We start from the raw sequence: 23,240 nt of genomic DNA on the forward strand, positions 1-23,240 counted from the left end.
CAAAAAAAAAAATTTTATCGTCTTTTTTCCAAAAAATTTTTTTTAATCGAAAAAATTTTGAAATAAAAATCTAAGGTTATATATAATAAAATCGTATTCTTTACGTCAAGACGAATCGATCGATATATATAAAGTATACATTTGAGGTAAATTTAAAGAATTAATGAAAGTTAAAAAATTAAAAATTCACATTTTATATACGAAGCCCCAGTAGTAATTTCGTCTAGCAGTCTCTAATGGCTTTTATGCAATTTTTAAAATTTTTAATCTGTACTCACATTTTTGTTCAACGACACCAAAAACATACTGATATTCGTATTATAATGCATAAATGAATCAAACAAACATTATATTTACAAGTGTCTCTAAAACTTTAAACTCGTTTTTTGTGAAATACATTAATATACATCTTGCTTAATATACTATATTTACTTTGAAGTAGTATTACATTTTTTATGGTAAAAAATCTTTTTTCTAACACACGCACCGAAAGTACACCATTTCTTACCTGTAAAGGGGGAGAAAAGTATGTCTTTCCTGGCGAGCGGGAGGGAAAGTTACTGTCGCTCCCGCTGACGTCATTGACAGGGAGGAAAAGTACTTTCCCTCCCTGTGACGTCACTAGCAGGGAGGGAATGTAACTTTCCCTCCCCGTAACGTCAATTTTTATTTCTGATGTTTAAAGAACATTAAGAAGAACAAGAACAGTATATTATTGAATTTACTGTCAAACTATCGATTCGAAATATCGAGTTTAAGTTTAATGTTGATATTTCGATGTATCGAATCAAATATAAAATCGATAATCAGGTAAACAATTACTATTACTAATTGCTCAAATTTTTCATTAAATATTAATAAGTAAATTAAACAAAAGTATTGATCAGATTTTAATTAATTCAATGTAATTATTTAAATTAGTTATAATTTGAACCAAAAACATAATTTAATCTCAATGTAGTCGACTTACTACAAAAGTTATATTTTCCGCTAAAATTTAATAATAAAATACCGTTTTTAGAAAAATTAACATTCTTTATTTTTAATCTATGTACTTTCGGTATGTGTGTTAGAAAAAATAGTATGTGCAACTCGGAAGGAAAATGATTTCCGTCTCGTGTATTTGCAGTTCTCGTCTTCGCTCGAAAACCCTCGCCTTCAGCTCGGGCACTCGCTACGTCTCGAACTGCAAACTACACTCGCGGAAATCAACCATTTTCCTCCCTAGATGCACAATATACTATTTTTTCACTTTCGTGTTATAATTAATCTTAGTAATATTATCCCAAAGTATCAGGTCAAAATTGAAGAAATTAAAAAGTTACACAACTAAATTAAGCGCAGTGTATTCATGAAATCTCTAACATTCAGGCTAATTTATTTTAAAAAAATACAAGTGTTATTAGATTATTTAAAAATTACGAAAATCTTATATGCACCATTCGAAAGAGTGGTTTTTGGCACATAAGAAATGTTTGTTAAAAAACTTTCTTCCTATAATTTAAATGCGAAAATACAGAGTCAAACGTTGACAATTTTTTTTCATTTGGGTGTTAAATGATTAACCTTCGCCGGACTGGAGATTTTTTATATACGCGGTTGAAAAGAACTCACCCTGGGTGGTTCAACTGTTTTCTTCTTTGTATATTGCAATAAAAACTTGGAATCATTCAGTTTGTTTTCGAAATTATCGTCACAAATTATGTCACATGTTACCAAATAATATATTTTATTAATGTTTTGTTGAATTTTTATTTCTTTAAACAAATTTTTTTATTAATTAATAATTTTTCAAATATACATGGAGTAGCAGAATTTTATAAATTTGTTATCTTTTCTTCGAAGTTATTAATTTAAAGGTTATAAATAAAATATAAATAAAATAAAATATATAATTAAATTTGCAACAACTATTATTATAAATTGTTTAAACAAATAATTGTTGCTATTTATTAACATTTTTCATAATATTCCTAGAAAGTATCAATTTTTTTCTAATTTTTTAACTTAACAAGTACAATAAAATATCACAAATAAATTTTATATGAATTTACTATTTAACCAATTATTTAAACAAAAAAACTGCATCTTTTTAGGTCTGATGAAAAAAGTAAGTAAATAACAATATTTATTTATTTGTTTAAACAATTAATGAATTAGTAATTTCAGAACAAATCTGTATCTGTTATTATATTCGGCTTTATGAATTGCAAAATTAAAAAAACGGCAACTTTCTAGGTGCATTAAAAAAAGTTAGTAAATAACAACAATACATTGTTTAAACAATTGTTGAATTAATAATTTCACATCAAATCTATCTTTCATTATATTCGGCTTCATAAATTGCAAAATTAGAAAAAAAACTACATATTTCTAGGTGCAGAAAAAAGTTAATAAATAACAACAATAAATTGTTTAAACAAGTAAAAAATGCATACAATATACTATTCTTTACATCCATTATTTGACAACATAAAACATTTATAGTGAAAAGTAAAAAAAACTTGTTTTCCATTTTTTGAAATTACTTAAGATTTTGTTCAGTGACTTTAAATCACGATTCAATTTAGGCAAAAATTTAGAAGATACGACAATGTCAATATGATCTGACTTACCCTGGGTGGGTATCTTGTCAGGTGAAGGTTAAACGTGGTTTTCTCGAAACGATGTTTAAAAGTGCTTCTACAATAAGTCTAAGAAGCAACTCCAAGTCCAAGTACCAATCCCATGAGTGCAAAAGAGATAGGTTATCTATCTATATTTTTTGCACTCATGGGATTGGTACTTGAACTTATGGACAGCATAACTCGAGTTATGATTAACCGATTTTAACAAAAAAAATTTATTCTTTTCGTAATTAAATTCTTCAGGAACTAAACCGATAATATAATAATAATTAATAATATAATTAATAATATAAAAATTAATTTTAATAAAAAATTTTCAGCAAGAAAGGTGAAATAGAAAATTTATTTTGAAGACTTTTTTATTGGCATTTGTAAATTTGAAAGAAGAAATCATGTCAGACAAAGAAAGGTATGTTAATTTAAGTGTTGACGATTTTAAAATTATAGATACTGAAGGAGAAATGCTTAATTATAATCATATTGATGAATTTGAAAAACTATTGAGAAGAGAATCAAATTCTGTTTTTAACATGCAAAGTACTTTGTTCTTGCAATTGCTAGATTTAATTATTCCGATTAATAGACATCAAAGGCATATTCAAATTCTTTTTAGTGGTAATAACAAAAGAGGTCATTGGATTTGCACTTATTACAATGGAATAAAGCTTTTTATTTATGATTCTCTCAATGCAGGTATTTTTTTTGAAGATCGATCAAATCAAATCTTATGTGAAATTGAGACATCTTCTTATATTCCTACGGCTTTCATTAAAAATAATAGAATGTAAATGCAGTTTTAACAACTGAAAATTCTGTGCTCAAGCTTCCCCTAAATAAAGAAAATAAAAAGAAGAAACTTCGCGCCATAAAAGATAAGGAAAGGAAAAGGAAGACAAGGCTAGAAGAAACAAAAGAAGAAAAAGAGAACAGGAAAGAAAAAGACAGAGAAAGAAAACGAAAACGTCAAGAAACAGAGGTTGAAATCAAAGAGCGTAAAAAACAAAATTTGTTGAGTAAAAAGAAACAAATATTATTAGAAACAAATGATGAAAAAAAGAGCGCCAAAAAAAAGATTTGTTAGGTAAAAGAATGAATATATCTTCAGAGACAGATGTTGAAAAGAAAAAGCGTCAAAAAATGATGTAAATAGTAAAAAAAATTTAAAAGTTAATATTAAGTTAAAAACATTAGGAACTGCTATTGTTCCTTCTGAAGATTTTGATAAAAGTAAAATTTCACAAAATAATTTAGGTATAATGAATATTGAGTGAAAATATAATGCGATTCTGGCTTTGAAGGAAAAAATTTTAAAGAAAATGTTCGTTATTATAATAGTGCTTTTGCCTTTGCCAGTATGGGAGCTCAATTAGAAGTTCAAAAAGGAAATAAGCCGTATGTTTATCGCATACATGGACAAATCTATCACAATACATGCAGCCTTCATCCAAATGATGATGATAGACGCAAATTAGGTCAATTATATATAATTGATTCCAACGAAGCTGTAGAGCAAAGGTTAAATAGTGAATATAATAATAAATGTTTGCCAAAATTAATATCGGAAATAGATATTTTACTCCGAAATATTAATCCATATGCTAAAGCATTTAAAATAATGAGAACTTTTAGATTGTAGAAGAAAAACTAGCTGAATCATCGAAAAAATCTGTAAGAAATATTGAAATGTGGATTAAATGTGATGGATTGTTAAATAAAAAAATTTATAATGCTCCGTATTGCAATGAAGTAGCAGTTGTATTTGTTAGTGAAGATGGTGAACCTCCAATTGAACGTGATATACGTATACATCCAAAAGATTCAAAAAGTATTCCAATTCCCAGTCTTAGTGCAAATGTTGATCCTATGACGTATCCAATAATGTTTCCTCATGGCGATCCTGGATGTACTGTAAATCTTAAGAATAGTGAAGGTACTCGTAATGTTACTACGTTACAGTTTTATATGTATCGACTTACATATAAAGGAACTTTTAATATATGTTTAAGATTAGGAAAATTAACTCAACAATATATAGTTAATGTTTGGTCAAAAGTAGAAGGTGAGCGTTTAAAATATATTCGTTTACATCAAAAGGAACTTCGGACAGAATTGTACTGTGGATTGATGGATTATATAAGTAATAATAAGTCAAAAGACGAAAATGTTCGCCCAGGAAAAATGATTATTTTACCTTCATCATTTAATGGAGGACCTCGTTCATATCAGCAATGTTTCATGGATTCTATATGACTAGTACAATAAATTGGAAAACCAAATTTATTTATTACTATGACATGTAATCCACAATGGCGTGAAATTACAGAAAATTTGTTGGACTGTGAAACTGCCTCTGATCGGCCTGATATTGTAGCTAGAGTTTTTCAATGTAAGGTAAAAGAATTAATGAGAGAATTAAAAGAAAAGGAAATTTTTGGTCCTGTTGTTGCATTTGTATATGTAATAGAATTTCAAAAGCGTGGATTGTCACATATACATTTAATTGTATTTTTAGATAAACGATTTGCTATTAGTAATGCAGAAACTGTAGATAAAATAATATCTGCAGAAATTCCAGATAAGAAAAAAAATCCATAACTTTTTAATATTATAAAGCAATTTCAAGTTCATGGACCATGCGGAAATCAAAACATGAATTCACCTTGCATGGATCCTGAGAAAAAAGTTTGTACAAAAAAATTTCCGAAGCCATTATGTTCAGAAACAACTTTTGGTTCTAAACATTATCCACAATATAGACGTAGAGATGATGGTAAAAAATTATTTTTTTAAAAAAAGATGGATCAATTAAATGTGTTGCAGACAATTCGATGATATACCATGTAATCCATATTTAAGTAAAAAATTTGCATCTCATATTAATCCTGAATTATGTGGTGATACAGATCGCATTAAATATTTATTTAAATATTGTTTTAAGGGTCATGATTGTGCAATAATAGGTTATAAGGATAATAATAAAGAAATACAGTATGATGAAATACAACATTATTTAAATACCCGCTATGTATGTCCACCAGAGGCAATGCATAGATTATATAAATTTCAGATGCATGAACAATCACATGCAACAAAGAGATTAGCTGTACATTTGCCTAATCAGCAATCAATTTGTTTCAAAGAAGGATTAGAAAAAGACGCTATTAATAAATTTAAAAATACAACATAAACAGCGTGTTTCAAATTAAATGCAGAAGATCCTGAGGCACGGAAGTATTTGTACACTGAAATACCTCACGAGTATGTTTTCGATGAGCCGTCAAAAACTTGGAGCAGGAGAGTAAGAACTAATAAACCTATAATTTGTCGCATGTATTTTGTTAGTCCAAAAGATATTAAAAGGTATTTTTTAAGAATTTTACTACTTTACGTACGTGATGCTAAATCTTTCGAAGACATAAAAACATACGAAGGTATTACATATAATACTTTTACAGAAGCAGTGCGTGCAAGAAATTTAATGGTTGACGATAATGAATGGGATAATTGTTTAACTGAAGCTGTTAGTATGAAATTTCCTAAAGAACTTTGTCGTCTCATTGCATATATATGTGTGTTAGGACTCCCTGTGAATGCTGTTGATTTATCAAATAAGTATAAAGAATACATGATTTTTGATAACAGTTTACAGGTAGAAGTGTCAATTCAAAAATTGTTAATTTTAATTAATGAAGTACTTAATTGTCATGGATTTGTGTTACATTAATTTGGTTTGCCAAATTTTGAACGAAAAGTTCTAGAAGATTATAATTCTGTAATAGATAAATAAGATAATGCATTAGCATTACAACTACTTAAAGAAGAAGCTGAAATTCTAATAAAAAGTTTGAATAATGAACAGCGCAATGTTTTTAATGAGATTATGATGGCAATACATGATGATAATTATAATAATAGATATATTTATCTTGATGGATGTGGTGGTAGTGGTAAAAGTTATTTACATAATACAATTATTACTACTGTTGAAAGTGAAAAATTAATAGTTTTATCAGTCGCATGGACTGGTATAGCTGCTAATCTTCTGAAAGGTGGACGAACTGCACATTCTCCTTTTAAATTTCCTATCCCAATCAATGAAGATACAACATGTAATATAAGTGGTATGTCAAAACATGCTGAACTTTTAAGAAGTGCTAAAATAATTATTTGGGATGAAATAACAATGGCACCTAAATATGCGTTGCAAGCTATGGAGTCTATGCTAAGAGATATTACAAAATGTAATAAACCATTTGCAGGTAAAGTTATTTTGCTATCAGGAGATTTCAGACAAGCTTTGCCAATTGTTCCGCATGGTAGTCGTACTCACATTGTTGAGGCATGTGTAAAAAATAGTACATTATGGCGTCATTTTGTAACAAGGTATTTACATTCTAACGTTAGATTAAATAATAAACAGATAGAGTTTTCAAATTGGTTGTTGAATGTCGGTAACGGTAAATCTCAAAGTATGTTCGAAAAAGAAAATAGTGTTTTAGAAATTCCATAAGAATTAATATCTAATGGAAATTTAATTGAAGAAATATATGGTCCATCAATAAGTTCAAATGATGTTTCAGTTTATTCTTCATGCATTCTTTCATTAACTAATTCTGAAGTATTAGACATAAATGAACGCATTTTATTAAAATTAGAAGGAGAAGAAGTAGTTTATTACAGTATTGATTCACATATATTGACGATGATTCAAAAGATATAAATAATATAGTTCCAATAAAATTTTTAAATAGTCAAACACCAGATGGTTTACCAACACATAAATTAACAGTGAAGATAGGATGTATAATTATGCTATTAAGAAATATGAATTTAGTGCAGGGTTTATGTAATGGGACTAGATTAATTGTAAAATCTTTACTAAAAAACGTAATTTCTGCACAAATAATAACAGGAAAATCTAAAGGTGAAATAGTTTTTATTCCTCGTATAGATTTATCTCCTTCACAAGATACATATCCTTTTAAGATGATAAGAAGACAATTTCCAATTAGACTTGCATATCCAATGACAATTAATAAATCTCAGGGTCAATCTTTTGTTAGAGTAGGAATATATTAACCAATTTCAACATTTGGTGACGGTCAAATCTACGTTGGTTGTTCTAGAGTCAAATCAAAGGAACATCTGAAAATTTATGCGGTAGGTTCAGCAGTTATAAAAAATTCAGAATTTACAGAAAAGTTATATATTAAAAACATTGTTTATCATGAAATACTATAATTCCATACTTATTTATTTTTATATACAAAAATTTATATGTAGATAATATGTTTATTTACTATAAAAATTACACACATATATATATATATATATATATATATATATATATATATATATATATATATATGGGACGTTCTTTGTCAACCGGACCACCCCATCTCTCCATAATTGGTTTAATTTAAAAAAATTTTATCATATTGGAAAAATTAGCTTGGAATATCTACTTTTTAATCCCGTTGGGCGCTTTTTGAAATTCAAAATGGCGACTTAAATATGGCGCCTAAACGACATAAAAAACACAAAAAATCCACTAATATGATCTATATTATTGTTTAAAGCTTCACATATGACGATAAAAATAACCACAACATAGTTTACTTACAAACTGATAACGTATCTCCATTCAAAATTCAAAAATTCAAAATGGCGGATTAAATATGGCGGATAAAATTAAAAATTGAGCTAGACCCGTGAAAATTACTACTTGGGGGTTTTCGAGGTCGCTGATTACGAATCCGGTGTTAGTTTTCAAAAATTCAAAATGGCGGATCCAATATGGCGGACAAAAATTGAAAAAATGGAGCTAATTTCGTAAAAATGTCTACATAGGGGGTTTTTTGGTCGCTGATTACAAATCCAATGTCAGTTTTAAAAAATTTTTAAATAGTTGATGACAAATCTCTATTTAAAATTCAAAATGGCGGATAGAATTAAAAAATTAAGCTAGTTTTGTGATTATTAATTAAATAATCCTCACGTAATTTCCATAAAAAGTTATCTGGCGTTGTATTTGATAAGTTCAAATGGCACCTTTTTACGTTCAATATAAAAAAGTTAGATCAATTTTTTATATTTTGGTCCACCATTTTATATTCACCATTTTGATTTTTTAAAAAGTAACGATGAATTCGTAAAGATTGTCCTGAAAAACCCTTAGGTAGACATTTTAACGAGTTTAGCTCAATTTCTTGGATTTTTGGTCAGCCATTTAGAATTTTTAAAAAGTAACCGCAGATTCGTAATCAGTGGCCCCGAAAACCCCCCAGTAAACAATTTTACGGGTTTAACTTAATTATTTAAATTTTGGGCTACTATTTTAAGTCTGCCATTTTGAATTTTTAAAATCTAATAACGGATTTGTAATCAGCGACCCCAAAAACCCCCGAGTAACAAGTTTCAGGCGAATCTAAACGATTTTTTAATTTTTGTCCATCATATTGGATCCGCCATTTTGAATTTTTGGAAACGAATACCGGATTCGTAATCAGCGACCCTAAAAACCCCCGTGTAACAAGTTTCAATCGAATCTACACGATTTTTCAATTTTTTGTCCGCCATATTGGATCCGCCATTTTGAATTTTTGAAAACTAACACCGGATTCGTCATCAGCGACCCCAAAAACCCCCGTGTAACAAGTTTCAATCGAATCTACACGATTTTTCAATTTTTCCGCCATATTGAATCTGCCATTTTGAATTTTTGAAAACTAACAACGGATTCGTAATCAGCGACCCCAAAAACCCCCGAGTAACAAGTTTCAGTCGAATCTAAACAATTTTTCAATTTTTGTCCGCCATATTGGATCCGCCATTTTGAATTTTTGAAAACTAACACCGGATTCGTAATCAGCGACCTCGAAAACCTCCAAGTAGTAATTTTCACGAGTCTAGCCATATTTAATCCGCCATTTTGAATTTTTGAATTTTGAATGGAGATACGTTATCAGTTTGTAAGTAAACTATGTTGTGGTTATTTTTATCGTCATATGTGAAGCTTTAAACAATAATATAGATCATATTAGTGGATTTTTTGTGTTTTTTATGTCGTTTAGGCGCCATATTTAAGTCGCCATTTTGAATTTCAAAAAGCGCCCAACGGGATTAAAAAGTAGACATTCCAAGCTAATTTTTCCAATATGATAAAATTTTTTTAAATTAAACCAATTATGGAGAGATGGGGTGGTCCGGTTGACAAAGAACGTCCCATATATATATATATATATATATATATATATATGAGGCAAAATTCCTGAAATGTCCGAACAAAAAATTGAAAGTTCTCGAATTTAATCCATACTTTTCTAAAGTGTTGTTATTGTTGGTGAAAGTCTAAAAATCAATTATTATTGAATTTAATAAAATAGTTTTTGAATTACAACGTTTTTAATTTTTGACTTTTGAAAAAAAAAATTTTTTTCAATGTACAATATTTATAAGTAGAATGCATAAAAGTTAACATATATATAATGATTTTTAAAGGTTTTTTGACGAGCTACACGCTGTTAATAAAATTTTTTTTTTTAAATAACATTTGACCTTGAAATTCAAGGTCAAATTGTTAATTTACGTTTATCTCAAAATCGGATTTTTTAAAATTATTTTTAACTATCTCAATGAAAAGCTTGACTAATTTCCTACAAAACATGTAATTTTCAGAGTGGGATCTTTTAAAGTTTTTGAGATATTAATTAATTAATTAATTAATGTTTATAACAAATGAAATATTTTACAAACGAATAAAGTTACCGTAATTCTGAAGTTAGTAATTGAAAGTTAACGTAATTCCGCATCCAACGAGCCCTATATGAAGTATTTTGGATAAGTAGATTGTTAATAAACAATTAGTTAACATTGCAATTGTTTATTAACAATATACTTATCTAAAATACTTCATATAGGGCTCGTTGGATGCGGAATTAGCTTAACTTTCAATTGGTTAATTTAGATTTACGATAACTTTATTTGTTTGTGAGATATTTTATTTTTTATTGTTATTTAACTAAAATTGAACAAAAATACTTCATATAGGGCTTTTGGATGCTTGTTGTTAGTAAAAAATAAAATATCTTACAAACAAATAAAGTTATCGTAAATCTAAATTAACCAATTGAAAGTTAAGCTAATTCCGCATCCAACGAGCCCTATATGAAGTATTTTAGATAAGTATATTGTTAATAAACAATTGCAATGTTAACTAATTGTTTATTAACAATCTACTTATCCAAAATACTTCATATAGGGCTCGTTGGATGCGGAATTACGTTAACTTTCAATTACTAACTTCAGAATTACGGTAACTTTATTCGTTTGTAAAATATTTCATTTGTTATAAACATTAATTAATTAATTAATTAATATCTCAAAAACTTTAAAAGATCCCACTCTGAAAATTACATGTTTTGTAGGAAATTAGTCAAGCTTTTCATTGAGATAGTTAAAAATAATTTAAAAAAATCCGATTTTGAGATAAACGTAAATTAACAATTTGACCTTGAATTTCAAGGTCAAATGTTATTTAAAAAAAAAAAATTTTATTAACAGCGTGTAGCTCGTCAAAAAACCTTTAAAAATCATTATATATATGTTAACTTTTATGCATTCTACTTATAAATATTGTACATTGAAAAAAATTTTTTTTTTCAAAAGTCAAAAATTAAAAACGTTGTAATTCAAAAACTATTTTATTAAATTCAATAATAATTGATTTTTAGACTTTCACCAACAATAACAACACTTTAGAAAAGTATGAATTAAATTCGAGAACTTTCAATTTTTTGTTCGGACATTTCAGGAATTTTGCCTCATATGTGTGTGTGTTTAATACGGATAATATTATATTGTTAACTTATAGTAAATATGTAATATGTTACACATACATATCTGTATTTATAACATATTATATTAGTAAACTATATTTTAATATAATAATATTATTATCATATATCACACTTATTAAGTAAGATTAGTTATTAATTAGGTTAATTAGGAATGGTTAAGCAGGGATGTGAGAGAATCTTGAAGATAGAGCAAGTCTCGCGAAAAGACGCGCGACTTGAGGGCGCTTCCAGAATACGTGCAATTTGTCTTGCCGAGCATTTTGCTCTTGCATTTGCGCTTGCTTTCTGCGCGCGCACCTGTTTTGGTCCACTCATTCCTATTTTTTAATAGTTTCCTAATTTATTTCAATTGTTTATAGTGTAGAAGAAATGTTTTTGTCGCAAAGTTTTAATGAATAGAAAAATAGTGCATATAGTGCATAAATTAATTGCTGAAAATTGAAAACATCTTTTTACATAGTATAAAGGTAAAATTATATCATGTCTATATATTTATACATAAGTATATGATTGTGTCACTGATCTCTATAGAGATCAGTGGTATGTGTAGTTAATAATGTGAAAAACAATTTCTCTTTTTGAAATTGTTAAACATTGTAATTTTAAAGGATGTTGATTTTAAATGTTTTGTATTAAAAGTCGATAGTTTTTTTGTATCGTCACTTTAAAAATTGCAAACATAACCTACAATTTGTGAGAACAAAATTACAAATTTTGAACAAAAATATTTTTGTTCACAAAATTAAGTAATTAATCTTGATTTATAGCAATAATATATAAATTAATAAATTAAATTTCAATTTCGATAATTTAAAAAAATCCTGAAAAAATAGTAAAAATCATTTACCCACGACGGGATAAGGCTTAAAATTTGCGTAAAAGGAAATAGTTTTGTTTAAAAATTATTTTAAAAAAAACGAAGGATACAAACAATTTTGAAAATAAGATTTTAACAAATAAATTACAAGTTATGAGCAATGAAAAAAATATTTTTCTTAAAAATTGTAAATTTTGAAACATTCATATTTCTTAAAAGGCTGCATAAAAAATTTGAAAAAAATCATATACCTCTTTTTCATGGAGTATGAAAAGGTAAAAAAATTTTAGCCAATTTAAAAATGTCAATTTTGATGATATGTCAATTTGACGTGGAATTTCTCATATATAATAATTCTTTTTTTACAGGCGTAAATTAACACAATTTTAACAGATTATCGATTCTTTCAATTTTGGAGGAAAAATGTTGATGCATTATTATATTGCTCTTTTATACTTGCAATGGCTGAAATTGTTAGTTTACTGTCTGGAACTTCATCAAATGCAAAATAGATCTAATCGGCGTTGGCATGTGAGGCCTCATATAAGTAATGTCATGCGAGATACTTTTGGGGCATATGAGCGATTATTTCTATATTTTGCAAACTGCGACCAAGAGAAGTTTAAGCAGATGTGTAAACTCACAGTGGAAGCCTTCCAAAAATTGCATAATATTGTTGGACCTAGGCTTGTAAAAACAAGTCGCAGGCGTCCGTTACCATCTGAATTAAGATTGGCAATAACATTAAAGTAAGTAAAATTTATTTAGTAAATTATACAATTGTAATACCTATATATTCGTAGCACTTGAAACAAAATAAATTTTTAAGTTTTAAGCAATGTTTAAACCAAAGTGTTTATTTGTATACATTTAACTTTTTTATAGTTTTTTGGCTCATGGTGACAGCAAGTGCACTTTGGCTAATTTCTTTCGTGTGGGTCTCAGTACTACGTATGCAATTATATCAGAAGTGTGTCCTTTGATTTGGGAACTTCTCTCGCCTATCTATTTACGCTGGAAAACACCTGCAGAATGGAGAGGTGTCGCAGAGGGATTTCGTGTGAAGTGGAATTTTCCAAATTGTTTAGGGGCTATAGATGGGATGGAAGTACGAATTAGAAGGCCGCCAAGATCAGGAACTCGTTTTTTTTGCTACAAGAAATACTACAGTATCAAGTTACTCGCCATTTGTGATTCGTATTACAGGTTTACGTGGATTGATCTAGGACAGTATGGTAAGCCATTTTAAAGTAAATTATTATTATTATTATCAAATTAAAAAATAAATAGAATAAACCTGATTGTAATTACGGTTTTATATAAAACTCTCTTTTGAAAAAAATGAAAATTTTTAAAAGAGATATACTTTTGATGAAATTGTTTTATTTTATATTTTATACTAAATATTTTTAAAAAAATTTTTAGGCTCCTTCAGTGACTTATTAGCGTTTAGGAACTCAACATTATACCAAGCTTTGGAAATACAACAAGCAGGGATTCCGGAAGAAAATATATTGCCTCGGACAAACTTACGGTTACCATATTTTTTTGTGGGCGATGAAATTTTTCCTATCAGACCATATATACTGAAACCTTTTGCACGACAGTATGCTCTCACTGAAAATCAGAGAAATTTCAATTACAGGTAAATTTTCAAACTTACATTTAAACTATGGTGTTTACGAATTAACATGAATTAACATCTGAATGCTGGAAAACCTTAAAATTTTAATTAAGGATGTTCAACCCCTTAACATAATCTCAATATAAAAATTAGTTCTTTAGATATAACTAAAAAAATATTTAATATTGATTTATTCCAATTTCGAAAGATCAAGTTGTACAATATTCAGAAAAAAATATTTTGAGATAAAATTTGTAGTTAATTAATAAATATGTAACATTTTGTGTTTTTTCTTAAAAACTAGTGAATAATTTTAATTTTTATTTAATTTTTATAACCAATAACTCATTTTACTCTTAAAAAGATTCTCTACAATTCTGCTCGTTGAATTTCGTTTATAAAAATTTTGTTTGAAAATTATTTAATAAACAAATTTTATTTATTTAATAACTTTGGAACAAAATTTTTTTAACAAAATTCAACGAGCAGAATTCTAGAGAATCTTTTGAAGAGTAAAATGAGTTATTGGTTAAAAAATTGAATAAAATTTTTTTAAGAAAAAACACAAAATATTACTTAATTATTAATTAATAGCAGATTTTATTTTAAGTTTTTTTCCTGAAAATTGTGCAACTAGATCTGTCGAAATTCGTATAAATTAATATTAAATATTTTCTTAGTTATCTAAAAAAATACTTTTTAGATTGAGGGTTGAACATCCTTAATTTCAATAATTATAAGAGTTTTTTTACGAGTTCCTTAATTTCTTTATATTATTAATGGATTATTGACAAAAAATTTTTTTATTCATGGATCATAATAATATGTAACAGAAAATATTTTTTGGTCTTAAAAACTTTGAAAAATCTGGGAATTTTCTTGGCGAAAAAACGTGGCAACCCTGTGCCTTTTTTTTATTTATAATTAATTATTTGGGAACTTTCAGAAAATAATTACATTTTGCTTCATGAAATTTCAGGTTGTCACGAGCTCGAAACACTATAGAATGTGCTTTTGGAAAGCTCGACTCAACTTTTGAAGTTTTACAACATTGCCTAGATTGTGAGATAGATACTACGGAAAACATTGTCAAAGCAATATTGTGTCTTCACAATTTCATTATCGACGAAAAGGTAAACATTCCGAAGGAGGCACCTCAAAGAATAGCAAGACCCTGGCGCAATTTACCTTCTTTCCGAGATATATTGCCTGCAGAAGAAACAGACTTAAGCGAAATAATGACTGCGTACTTTCTCTCCGAAGAGGGACAAATTATTTAATAAGAGTTAAATTATTATAAGAGTACAAATCATTTTCATGCTTAATGTTTTCAATAAATAACTTTCATAAAAAAACTATGATTCAAAATAATTTTTATTTCCTTTTGCATACAAATGTAATATTCAATATTATAAATTTAGAATAAGTACATTTCTAAATACTTAAAGTTTTCACATACGAGAAGCATATTCTTATTGACATTTATTGAACTATTATTTCATAAACCAAATAAAATTTTGTAACACTGTTTTTGAAACTTTTGTTACAAAAAAATTAATTTCATTACATGATATTATAGCACTAATATAATAACAGTAATAATGGTTTACAAGAAGACAAAATGCAGTAATAGACCGATCGGAATTAAGTTTCATTTTTATAATTCCTTTAATATCAAAATCAGTGTTTTTGTAAATAAAAAAGAATTTAGAATTTCAATTTTTTGTAAGATTTTTTTAGTATGCGATTCAAGCATTTATTTTTTGTTTCAGAGCCAATAACTTTAAAGTTAAATAATAATTTATTAACAGTATTTTACCTCTCTAATTGGACTTTAATTATATAAATTTTTTAATTTATCTTTAACGTAATTTATTCGTTTTAATATCACCATTACCATTTTTAAATGTTTAAAATAAAAAAATAGACGCAGATGAAATGATATAAAAGTAAAAGGTCGTAATGTATTCTTTCAGAGAGGCCTCTTGACTTAACTTCAAATATGTAAATAGTTTTTGAAAGAACTTAAAATGCATTTAAAATTTATTTTGCTCACTTTTGAAAGATTTAATTGAACAATATTTTTAAAAACATTTTAAAAGTTACGATTCGTTGATATTTATGAACATTTAATTAATGTTTATAAATGCGGATAATTAGTTTCATTATATAGTGCTAATAATAGTCATATGAATGAATATTATTTTACAGGAATTTTCAAAAGGAAAAACTCATTTTACTTCGTGACAGATTCTCTACATTTATGTATATGTACACTTTACTTGAAATATTTTTAAAAAGTTATTAAAAAATAAAATTTGCTTACTTATTCATTTTTAATAATTAATATTTTCAATACAAACTCAATGAAATAAATCATAAAGAGAATCTTTTAAAAAGTAAAATGATCTTTTGCTTTTAGAAATTAAATAAAAAATACAATTTGTATATGTAAATTTTTACTGAAAAGAATGTTAAATATATTTTTAATTATTTTAAAAAGTAATTTCCAATTTCCGGTTATGTTAAGGGAATAAGCTTCCTTAGATTTTTAGAAGCAATAACGAAAATGCCTTAATCCCAAAAAGAAATTAAGCAAAATGGTAAAAAAGAAAAAAGTGATAAATAAGAAAAATGTAACAAATTTTACATTCTTTTACTTATCTGTGAATTAACCAGATCTGTTACATTGGAGACACATTGTCTCTTCTTATTTGGAAGAGGAAATATTTTCAGGAAGGAATATTTTCTTTATTTGCACCTCTATTACTTGTTTCCTCGTCTTGAATGTGTCGGAATATATTACCTAAATTACAGAGGTAATTAAGATTATTCTCTTACAAAAATAAACTAGAAACTGATAAATGAATAAGAATCTATACTATTACAATTATATATACAAAATTATCATAGAGCAATAGAGATAAAACGTGACACTATAGCTTATCAATAATATGGGGTTAAATGATTTAAAGTAATGTGGATTTATTTATTTATTTATTTATTATCAAGCTAATTATATAATAACATATACATATTCAATCTGAATAAACAGTATTTCAATCATTGTTTAAACAAATTATTATTGTCATTCAATAAATTTCGACTTAGTGTACCCAGAAAAATGCAAATTTTTTATAATTTTACAATTTACCAAAATTAAAAAAATCAAATTAAATAGGGAAGAAATTGCATCTTTTTAAGTTTATTAAGTAAAAAGTTATTTGGACAATAATAATTTCTTGAAACAATTATTGAGACAATGGTTGTATAATTCATGACTATATATGTTGGGCCGATAAATTACAAAATTATAAAGAAACTACAGATTCTTAACAACAATAAATTACATTACTAGTTAATTATAGAACAATTATAGTAAAAAACTCCAATGTTTTAAGTATTTTTTTTAATATGCAAATAGTAAATCATTATAGGGTGAAAAAATACCGCTCATATGGCGCTCCATATTACAAATTTTATAGCGCGTTAGAATTTAGTTAAGAACAACGTTTGAAGAAAAACTGTTAAAATATGAAATAAATAATTCATGGTTACGACATAGTTACGACATTAAATAATAGTATACGGTTCAGGAAGTATAATGCATTATACTTACTGAACCGTATATTATTATTTAATAATAATTTTGAATAAAATAAAACTTAATAATATCATATTGAATAAACTCAATAAAAACATAAATTTGTCAATTTTTGAATAAAATAAAATTATATTTTTTTGAAATATAACAACAAACATTTCTAAAAAATTTTCAATTATTTGACCATATATATGTTTCAAAGAAATTTCCATTCAACTTACCTTCATTTCTTTGAGGAATAGGTAATTCTTCATGATATCGTCCCATAATTTCAATTTCCTTACCATATGGATGGGTTGTAGTCGTACTACGAAACCAAAAAAACATACATTGCATTAAAAAAATGTAATTAAAACATAAAGCATGACATAAAATATTAAATTAATGAATAAATGTAAATAAAGAAATAAATAAATATTCTTTTACATCTCTTTAATAATCAATTGTTTTAGAAAGATATTTTTAGCTGCAATTTTTTTAAAAATTATTTTATAAATTTTATACTGATAAAAAAGTGATTAAAAAATTATACTAATTATAATATACTAATAAAATAAAAAAAATTTTGTATAATAATTATATCTCTTGTTAAGAAATTATATTTTCTAATTCACCTTCTATAATCTACTTTGTTCTCTAGGAATCCCATTTCTGCATAATACGGACATGGAGTTGGCTCTGATTGTTGGCCAGAACCTGAAGGAATGTATTTTTTCAATTCCGCTCTGTAATTTCTGTAATCTGATTCCAACTTTTTCCATTGTGCAATTACTTGAGAAACTGCAAAATAAAAATCATAAAGATGATAAAACGTATATTTAATATTTTTTTAAATAAAACAATTTTACTTGCGTATATAATTGTGTGCGAAAAAATGTTGACAAGAAGTAATTATAACATTTCATAAATAATTTGCATTGTTTTAACATAAAACGAGATTTTTCGATTCAAAATTGATAAAAAAATTAAATTGTTAATGGATTTAACAAAAACATTTTTGTAGTCTCAAAATTTCAGAAACTTATTCTTATTGTAGGTATAAGTACGGGTTAAAAACGTACGATTTATTTTCATGTATTATTATTATTTTATTTTCATTTATTATTATTGTTATTATTATTATTATTATTATTATTATTATTATTATTATTATTATTATTATTATTATTATTAGCATTATTATTAGTATATAATTAATATTTTTATTAAATGTTTATACTCACCATTCATATTTAGTTTTGTTCTCCCATTGTAGTTGAATGTTACAATTGCCCATGACCTGTTGCGTGCATCGTTATCTCTGTACGGTTCTAGAGATTGATCATAAACATTCGGAAAACTTTCAACTAATTTAATTAATAACAAATTGTAAGGGTTACTGGCCGCCGCCATTGAATTTGTTTTTTCTTCAACTTTTAAACAATTAAATGAAACAATACGATTATTCTCCCACGATTCGATAATAATAGAATAATAATAGAATATCGATCACTGTGAGTCAGTTTAAAAAAATATACTACGGTATAAATTATAATTTATTTTATTTTAGTAACTTCTTGATGAACTATATATATGATTTTTTTATGTAAAAGTTTAAAAATACATAAGGAACACTTTCTGATAATAATAAAAACGCCGGGCAATAAGCAAGAACTACAAGGTTATAGTTAAAAATAAATCAGAATAAATGCGAAACATAATTTGTTCTCTTGGCTTTGGCCAGGTATAGTCATATTTCTTTATCCTTTTCTGGTGGATGTGTTTCCATAGTAACACGTGCGTTAGAGAAGGACAGAAATGATGAAGACATATCTCGGAACAAACAAACCTTTGTATCTTATTTACTTTGGGTAACTTAGTTTGCCGGTTAAGACTTGATATAACGTGGATATAACACATGGAATTGCCGTTAAAATTCTTGTCGTTTGTTTGTTTGTTTATAAAATTAGGAAGTAATATTTACATTAAATAATTTAAATGTTCTATGTGTACTTTATTGACTGAGGTGCTCATTTTTATTATTCAAATATGTAAGTTATTTCATTATTAAATTATAAACTGGCATATAAATTAACGTTTTTAAACATTGAGATTGCGCTTTGTTTTTCTTTCATTTCCACAGTATACAAAGAGATTAAAATTTTGAAAAATTTGATTAAATTGAATTAAAAATAATTATTTTTTATGTGGATTTAATTGTATATAATTTCAACTTGTGATTTTTGGAAAAAAATATAATGGAAAACGTAATAGTTTCGTAGAATTATCATTTATTTTTTTCCAGCTAATGAAAATAAAATTCTGCAATGGCGAAGCAGTTACTAACTATGTACGAAATTCAATTTCTGGACTTAATTAAAAGTAATCCGATTGTTTACGACGTAAAATTACAAAGAACTTGTGCAGACGGAAACATTGACAATATATGGAAACAAATGACGACTTATCTGAACAATAATAATTTTCCATTTCGTGGTAAGTAAAGTTTTAATTGTAACTGAAAAATTTTGTATCCCATACTAATTATAAATTACTAATTATACATTTAATAATTTCTTTCTGTAAAAAAATAACAGGACATACAATTATAATAACACTTTAAAAACATACTTTTTTTAAATATTGTCTGTTAAGGTTATTAATGGATTTTAAATTCGCACAACTAAATTAAATTGTATATTTTTTTGTTAAAATATTTAACTAATCATATAGTAAATTATCATATAACTAATTCAGTAAATTATCTCCAATTTTAACTGCTTTTTTAATCTTTCATCTCTTTAGAATTTTTTTATTATATTATACATTATATTGTTATACCTTTTCATATTGTTATCTATTTTTTCTACATTATGAATTTTTAACCTTAATTGACAATTTTTTACATTTTTGTTATATTTTTGAAATATATAAGCTTAAATTTACAAAAATTAAATTTTGATTGCAATGTGAAATAGTTAATTTTTTAATTAACTACATTTAAAATTTTTGTAAACAAAAAATTTATAATTGGTTACAATTTATATTATTTTGTTTTATTCATTTAAATTTTGATTAATTTTTGAAAATTGTGTTAAGACATTAGGTCCTTTTAGAATTTAATTTCAAAATTTCATACTTTTTTTTTCTATAATAAACCTCTGATAAAAATTTCATTTACAAATAACATCAGTGTGTATGAAGTATTAAAAATTTTTTAAATCATTATAATTCTGGAAACAAAGGATGGTATTTGTATAACCACATGCTGTTCCTGGTTGGACATTTTAAACAGTAACTATTTTTTATACAATTTCAACTATATATAAATTAAAAATAATTTTTATTTTCATTTTTATAAGTTTCATTATGTTCATAAGGCTGCGAATGAGACAAGACTTCACAATTAAAGTATAGCCACAGTTTACAATTTCATAATTATAACTTTCAGTTTCGTCGACTTTCAATCTTTAAAGCTTTTAAAAAATTAAAAATTATAGCTGCAGAATATTATTGTTTATTTATTTACTTTAAATGAATTTTATTATATACTTAAATAATTTATTAGTGAAATAATTTGTTATTTAAATACACAATTTTTAAAAGTTTCAAAACATATCTCCTTCTTTTGGGATTTACGTTTTTGACAAGACGTACATTGTGTCTATTGGAACGTAAAAAACAAACATAAAAAACTACATGATATAAATATGGTTTTGTTTTCTATCTTCCGATTGATCGAATTGACGTATTATCAAATTACAGGAAAGTTTTTAAAAAGATTCGATTTTCATCATAATATAGATATTTTTTTATGATTTAACCTTAGATAATAATTAAATTATACCTAAACTAGTCTCAGTCTCGTGAGCAATCATTGTGATGTTTGTTGCTCGCATAAGAAATTAAATGTATAAATTGTATTATAAAAAAATTTTGAAATTCTTTAAAACTATTTAAATTATTTAATTTTATTAGCAATCCAAAGCCAAAGCCAAAGAAGACAAGTGGTAGGGGGAGAACTTCGAACCCATATTTGACGTTAAGTGGACCTATTGGGCATCTAAGTCAGCAAATTCATCAGAGTAAGTACCTATTAAACTTGCCTTGCAAACTTGTAAATTTTTTTAAAAGTAAATTGCACAAATATTAAAATTTTTAAAAAGTATTCAAGTCTTAATTCATATATTTTATTTTAAATAAAAAGTTGATACTAATACTATAATACTTAATCACGTTTTTTCACTTTAGTACCTACACTTGAGGGCATAAATCCACTTACTTCAAACGCAAGTGCATTCCAGAATCCGTCACTGGATCCAAACGCAAGCGCATTCCAGAGTCCGTCACTTGCTCCAAACGCAAGTGCATTCCAGAATCCGTCACTGGATCCAAACGCAAGCGCATTCCAGAGTCCGTTACATGCTCCAAACGCAAGTGCATTCCAGAATCCGTCACTGGATCCAAACGCAAGTGCACTCCAGTCACCGTTCACTTCAACCTCAAGAAAAGCAGTTACCACTCGCTTCAATCTCAAGTACAGCGCAGTTACCACTCGCTTCAACCTCAAGTACAGCGCACTTACCACTCGCTTCAACTTTAACTGCATTCCAGACACCGTTCAGTGCTGAAAGAACATCGGAAGGAGAATTTTTGAAACATGAGGTGCTCTTCTTTCAAGACGAAATCATTCAAATCGACGATGTTTCATCTGACGAAAACACATCAAGGGATACAAATTCAATGGAACTTAACACGGCATTTGATACAAATTCAATAGAATTTAACACGGCATTTGATACAAATCATTCGAACTTGGGCAGCACTTTTGCTTCCTCTGAAAATGTAAATTTTGTAGATGAAGCAATGCGCTCATCTACAGGACTTATATTTCCCGAACCATCTGCATTCTCATTTCCACGTGTTATGGACATTCCAAATTCCCGTGGAAAGGAGCCAATTGTGCCCCCACACGACAACTACAAACGAAGACGCAGCAGCAATGATAACTTGGGATCAGTTAAGGAAGATGTTTCACGAACCGCAGATGATTTTCATAGTTTAACTGTGAATGTCATAGAGACAACTAAACTGAAGCAAGAAGTTTTGCGAAAACAACTGAGACCATCAGAATCGGATCCGATGTTTCAGTTGTTAATGTACCATTGGAGGCGTCTTTCGAGCCAAGAGCAGGCGGAAATGCTCTCTCCGGCATTGGACATAATGGAAAATTTTTCAACTTCTTAATCAATAAACAAAACAATGACCTCTCAGATCGATCTAGTGGTCATTATTTTTAACATATTATATGTTCGATAATTTATTGGTTAATGGTTGACAAAAGCACAATGCTTCGACTAGATTTATTGTTTCATTTTTTTCGTTTGACGATGTAAGTTAAATCGTCCTTTTTTCTATAAATTTTAATAAAATATGACCTCTCAAATCGATATCATTATTTCTATGCCATGTTTTTATGAAAAACATAAGAAAAAATGATGGTTATTAGCTTTTGACAAAGTTTGTTTTAAAAATAGAAAAATTATATTATTAAATTTAAAAAGCTTTTAAAAGCTAGTCCAATTTGAGAGGTCCTATGTCGTTATTAAATGAGTATTTTTTACTTTATGTTGCAATACTTACTTCTTCATAGAAAGATTGTTCGTTGATATTTAAAAAAAAACAATATGTGTCGACTACATATTGAGATGTTTGTCGATTGTTAATGGTT

At 26.8% G+C, this 23,240-nt stretch overlaps 3 protein-coding genes across 3 annotated transcripts in view; 2 read left to right on the plus strand and 1 right to left on the minus strand.

The window, feature by feature from the left end:
- The first annotated feature begins 11,786 nt into the window (after positions 1–11,786).
- On the plus strand, positions 11,787–15,297 carry LOC127279899 (uncharacterized). The gene is made up of 5 exons (XM_051302558.1): positions 11,787–11,952; positions 12,671–13,051; positions 13,188–13,537; positions 13,728–13,947; positions 14,906–15,297. The coding sequence occupies exons 2-5, from the start codon at positions 12,726–12,728 to the stop codon at positions 15,204–15,206; spliced, it is 1,197 nt and encodes a 398-aa protein (XP_051158515.1). The 5' UTR covers positions 11,787–11,952; positions 12,671–12,725; the 3' UTR covers positions 15,207–15,297.
- Positions 15,298–16,465: 1,168 nt separating this feature from the next.
- Positions 16,466–19,027, minus strand: LOC127279908 (uncharacterized). The gene is made up of 4 exons (XM_051302567.1): positions 18,754–19,027; positions 18,145–18,310; positions 17,752–17,837; positions 16,466–16,732 (listed from the first exon to the last, which is right to left on the minus strand). The coding sequence occupies exons 1-4, from the start codon at positions 18,920–18,922 to the stop codon at positions 16,659–16,661; spliced, it is 495 nt and encodes a 164-aa protein (XP_051158524.1). The 5' UTR covers positions 18,923–19,027; the 3' UTR covers positions 16,466–16,658.
- Positions 19,028–20,720: 1,693 nt separating this feature from the next.
- The window catches only part of LOC127279900 (uncharacterized), a 37,020-nt gene continuing 34,500 nt past the window's right edge, over positions 20,721–23,240 (plus strand). The window contains exons 1-3 of the mRNA XM_051302559.1: positions 20,721–20,803; positions 21,488–21,594; positions 21,761–23,100. Of these exons, the coding sequence (XP_051158516.1) occupies positions 21,932–22,756 (825 nt within the window). The 5' untranslated portion in view covers positions 20,721–20,803; positions 21,488–21,594; positions 21,761–21,931 and the 3' untranslated portion in view covers positions 22,757–23,100. The remainder of the gene's footprint in view (positions 20,804–21,487; positions 21,595–21,760; positions 23,101–23,240) is intronic.

The sequence above is a fragment of the Leptopilina boulardi genome, unplaced genomic scaffold, assembly GCF_019393585.1.
Source record: "Leptopilina boulardi isolate dan_hultmark-lab unplaced genomic scaffold, ZJU_Lbou_2.1 LbouV2_224, whole genome shotgun sequence".
Taxonomy (NCBI): domain Eukaryota; kingdom Metazoa; phylum Arthropoda; class Insecta; order Hymenoptera; family Figitidae; genus Leptopilina; species Leptopilina boulardi.

Excerpts from the sequence above, each read along its gene's own strand:
- LOC127279899 (XM_051302558.1), top strand. The coding sequence starts at position 12,726 with ATGTTGATGCATTATTATATTGCTCTTTTATACTTGCAATGGCTGAAA. Across the intron at positions 13,052-13,187 it reads AGATTGGCAATAACATTAAA|TTTTTTGGCTCATGGTGACA; the intron begins GTAAGTAAAATT and ends ACTTTTTTATAG. Across the intron at positions 13,538-13,727 it reads GATTGATCTAGGACAGTATG|GCTCCTTCAGTGACTTATTA; the intron begins GTAAGCCATTTT and ends AAAAATTTTTAG.
- LOC127279908 (XM_051302567.1), bottom strand. The coding sequence starts at position 18,922 with ATGGCGGCGGCCAGTAACCCTTACAATTTGTTATTAATTAAATTAGTT. Across the intron at positions 17,838-18,144 it reads AACAAAGTAGATTATAGAAG|TACGACTACAACCCATCCAT; the intron begins GTGAATTAGAAA and ends TTGGTTTCGTAG. Across the intron at positions 16,733-17,751 it reads TATTCCTCAAAGAAATGAAG|GTAATATATTCCGACACATT; the intron begins GTAAGTTGAATG and ends TCTGTAATTTAG.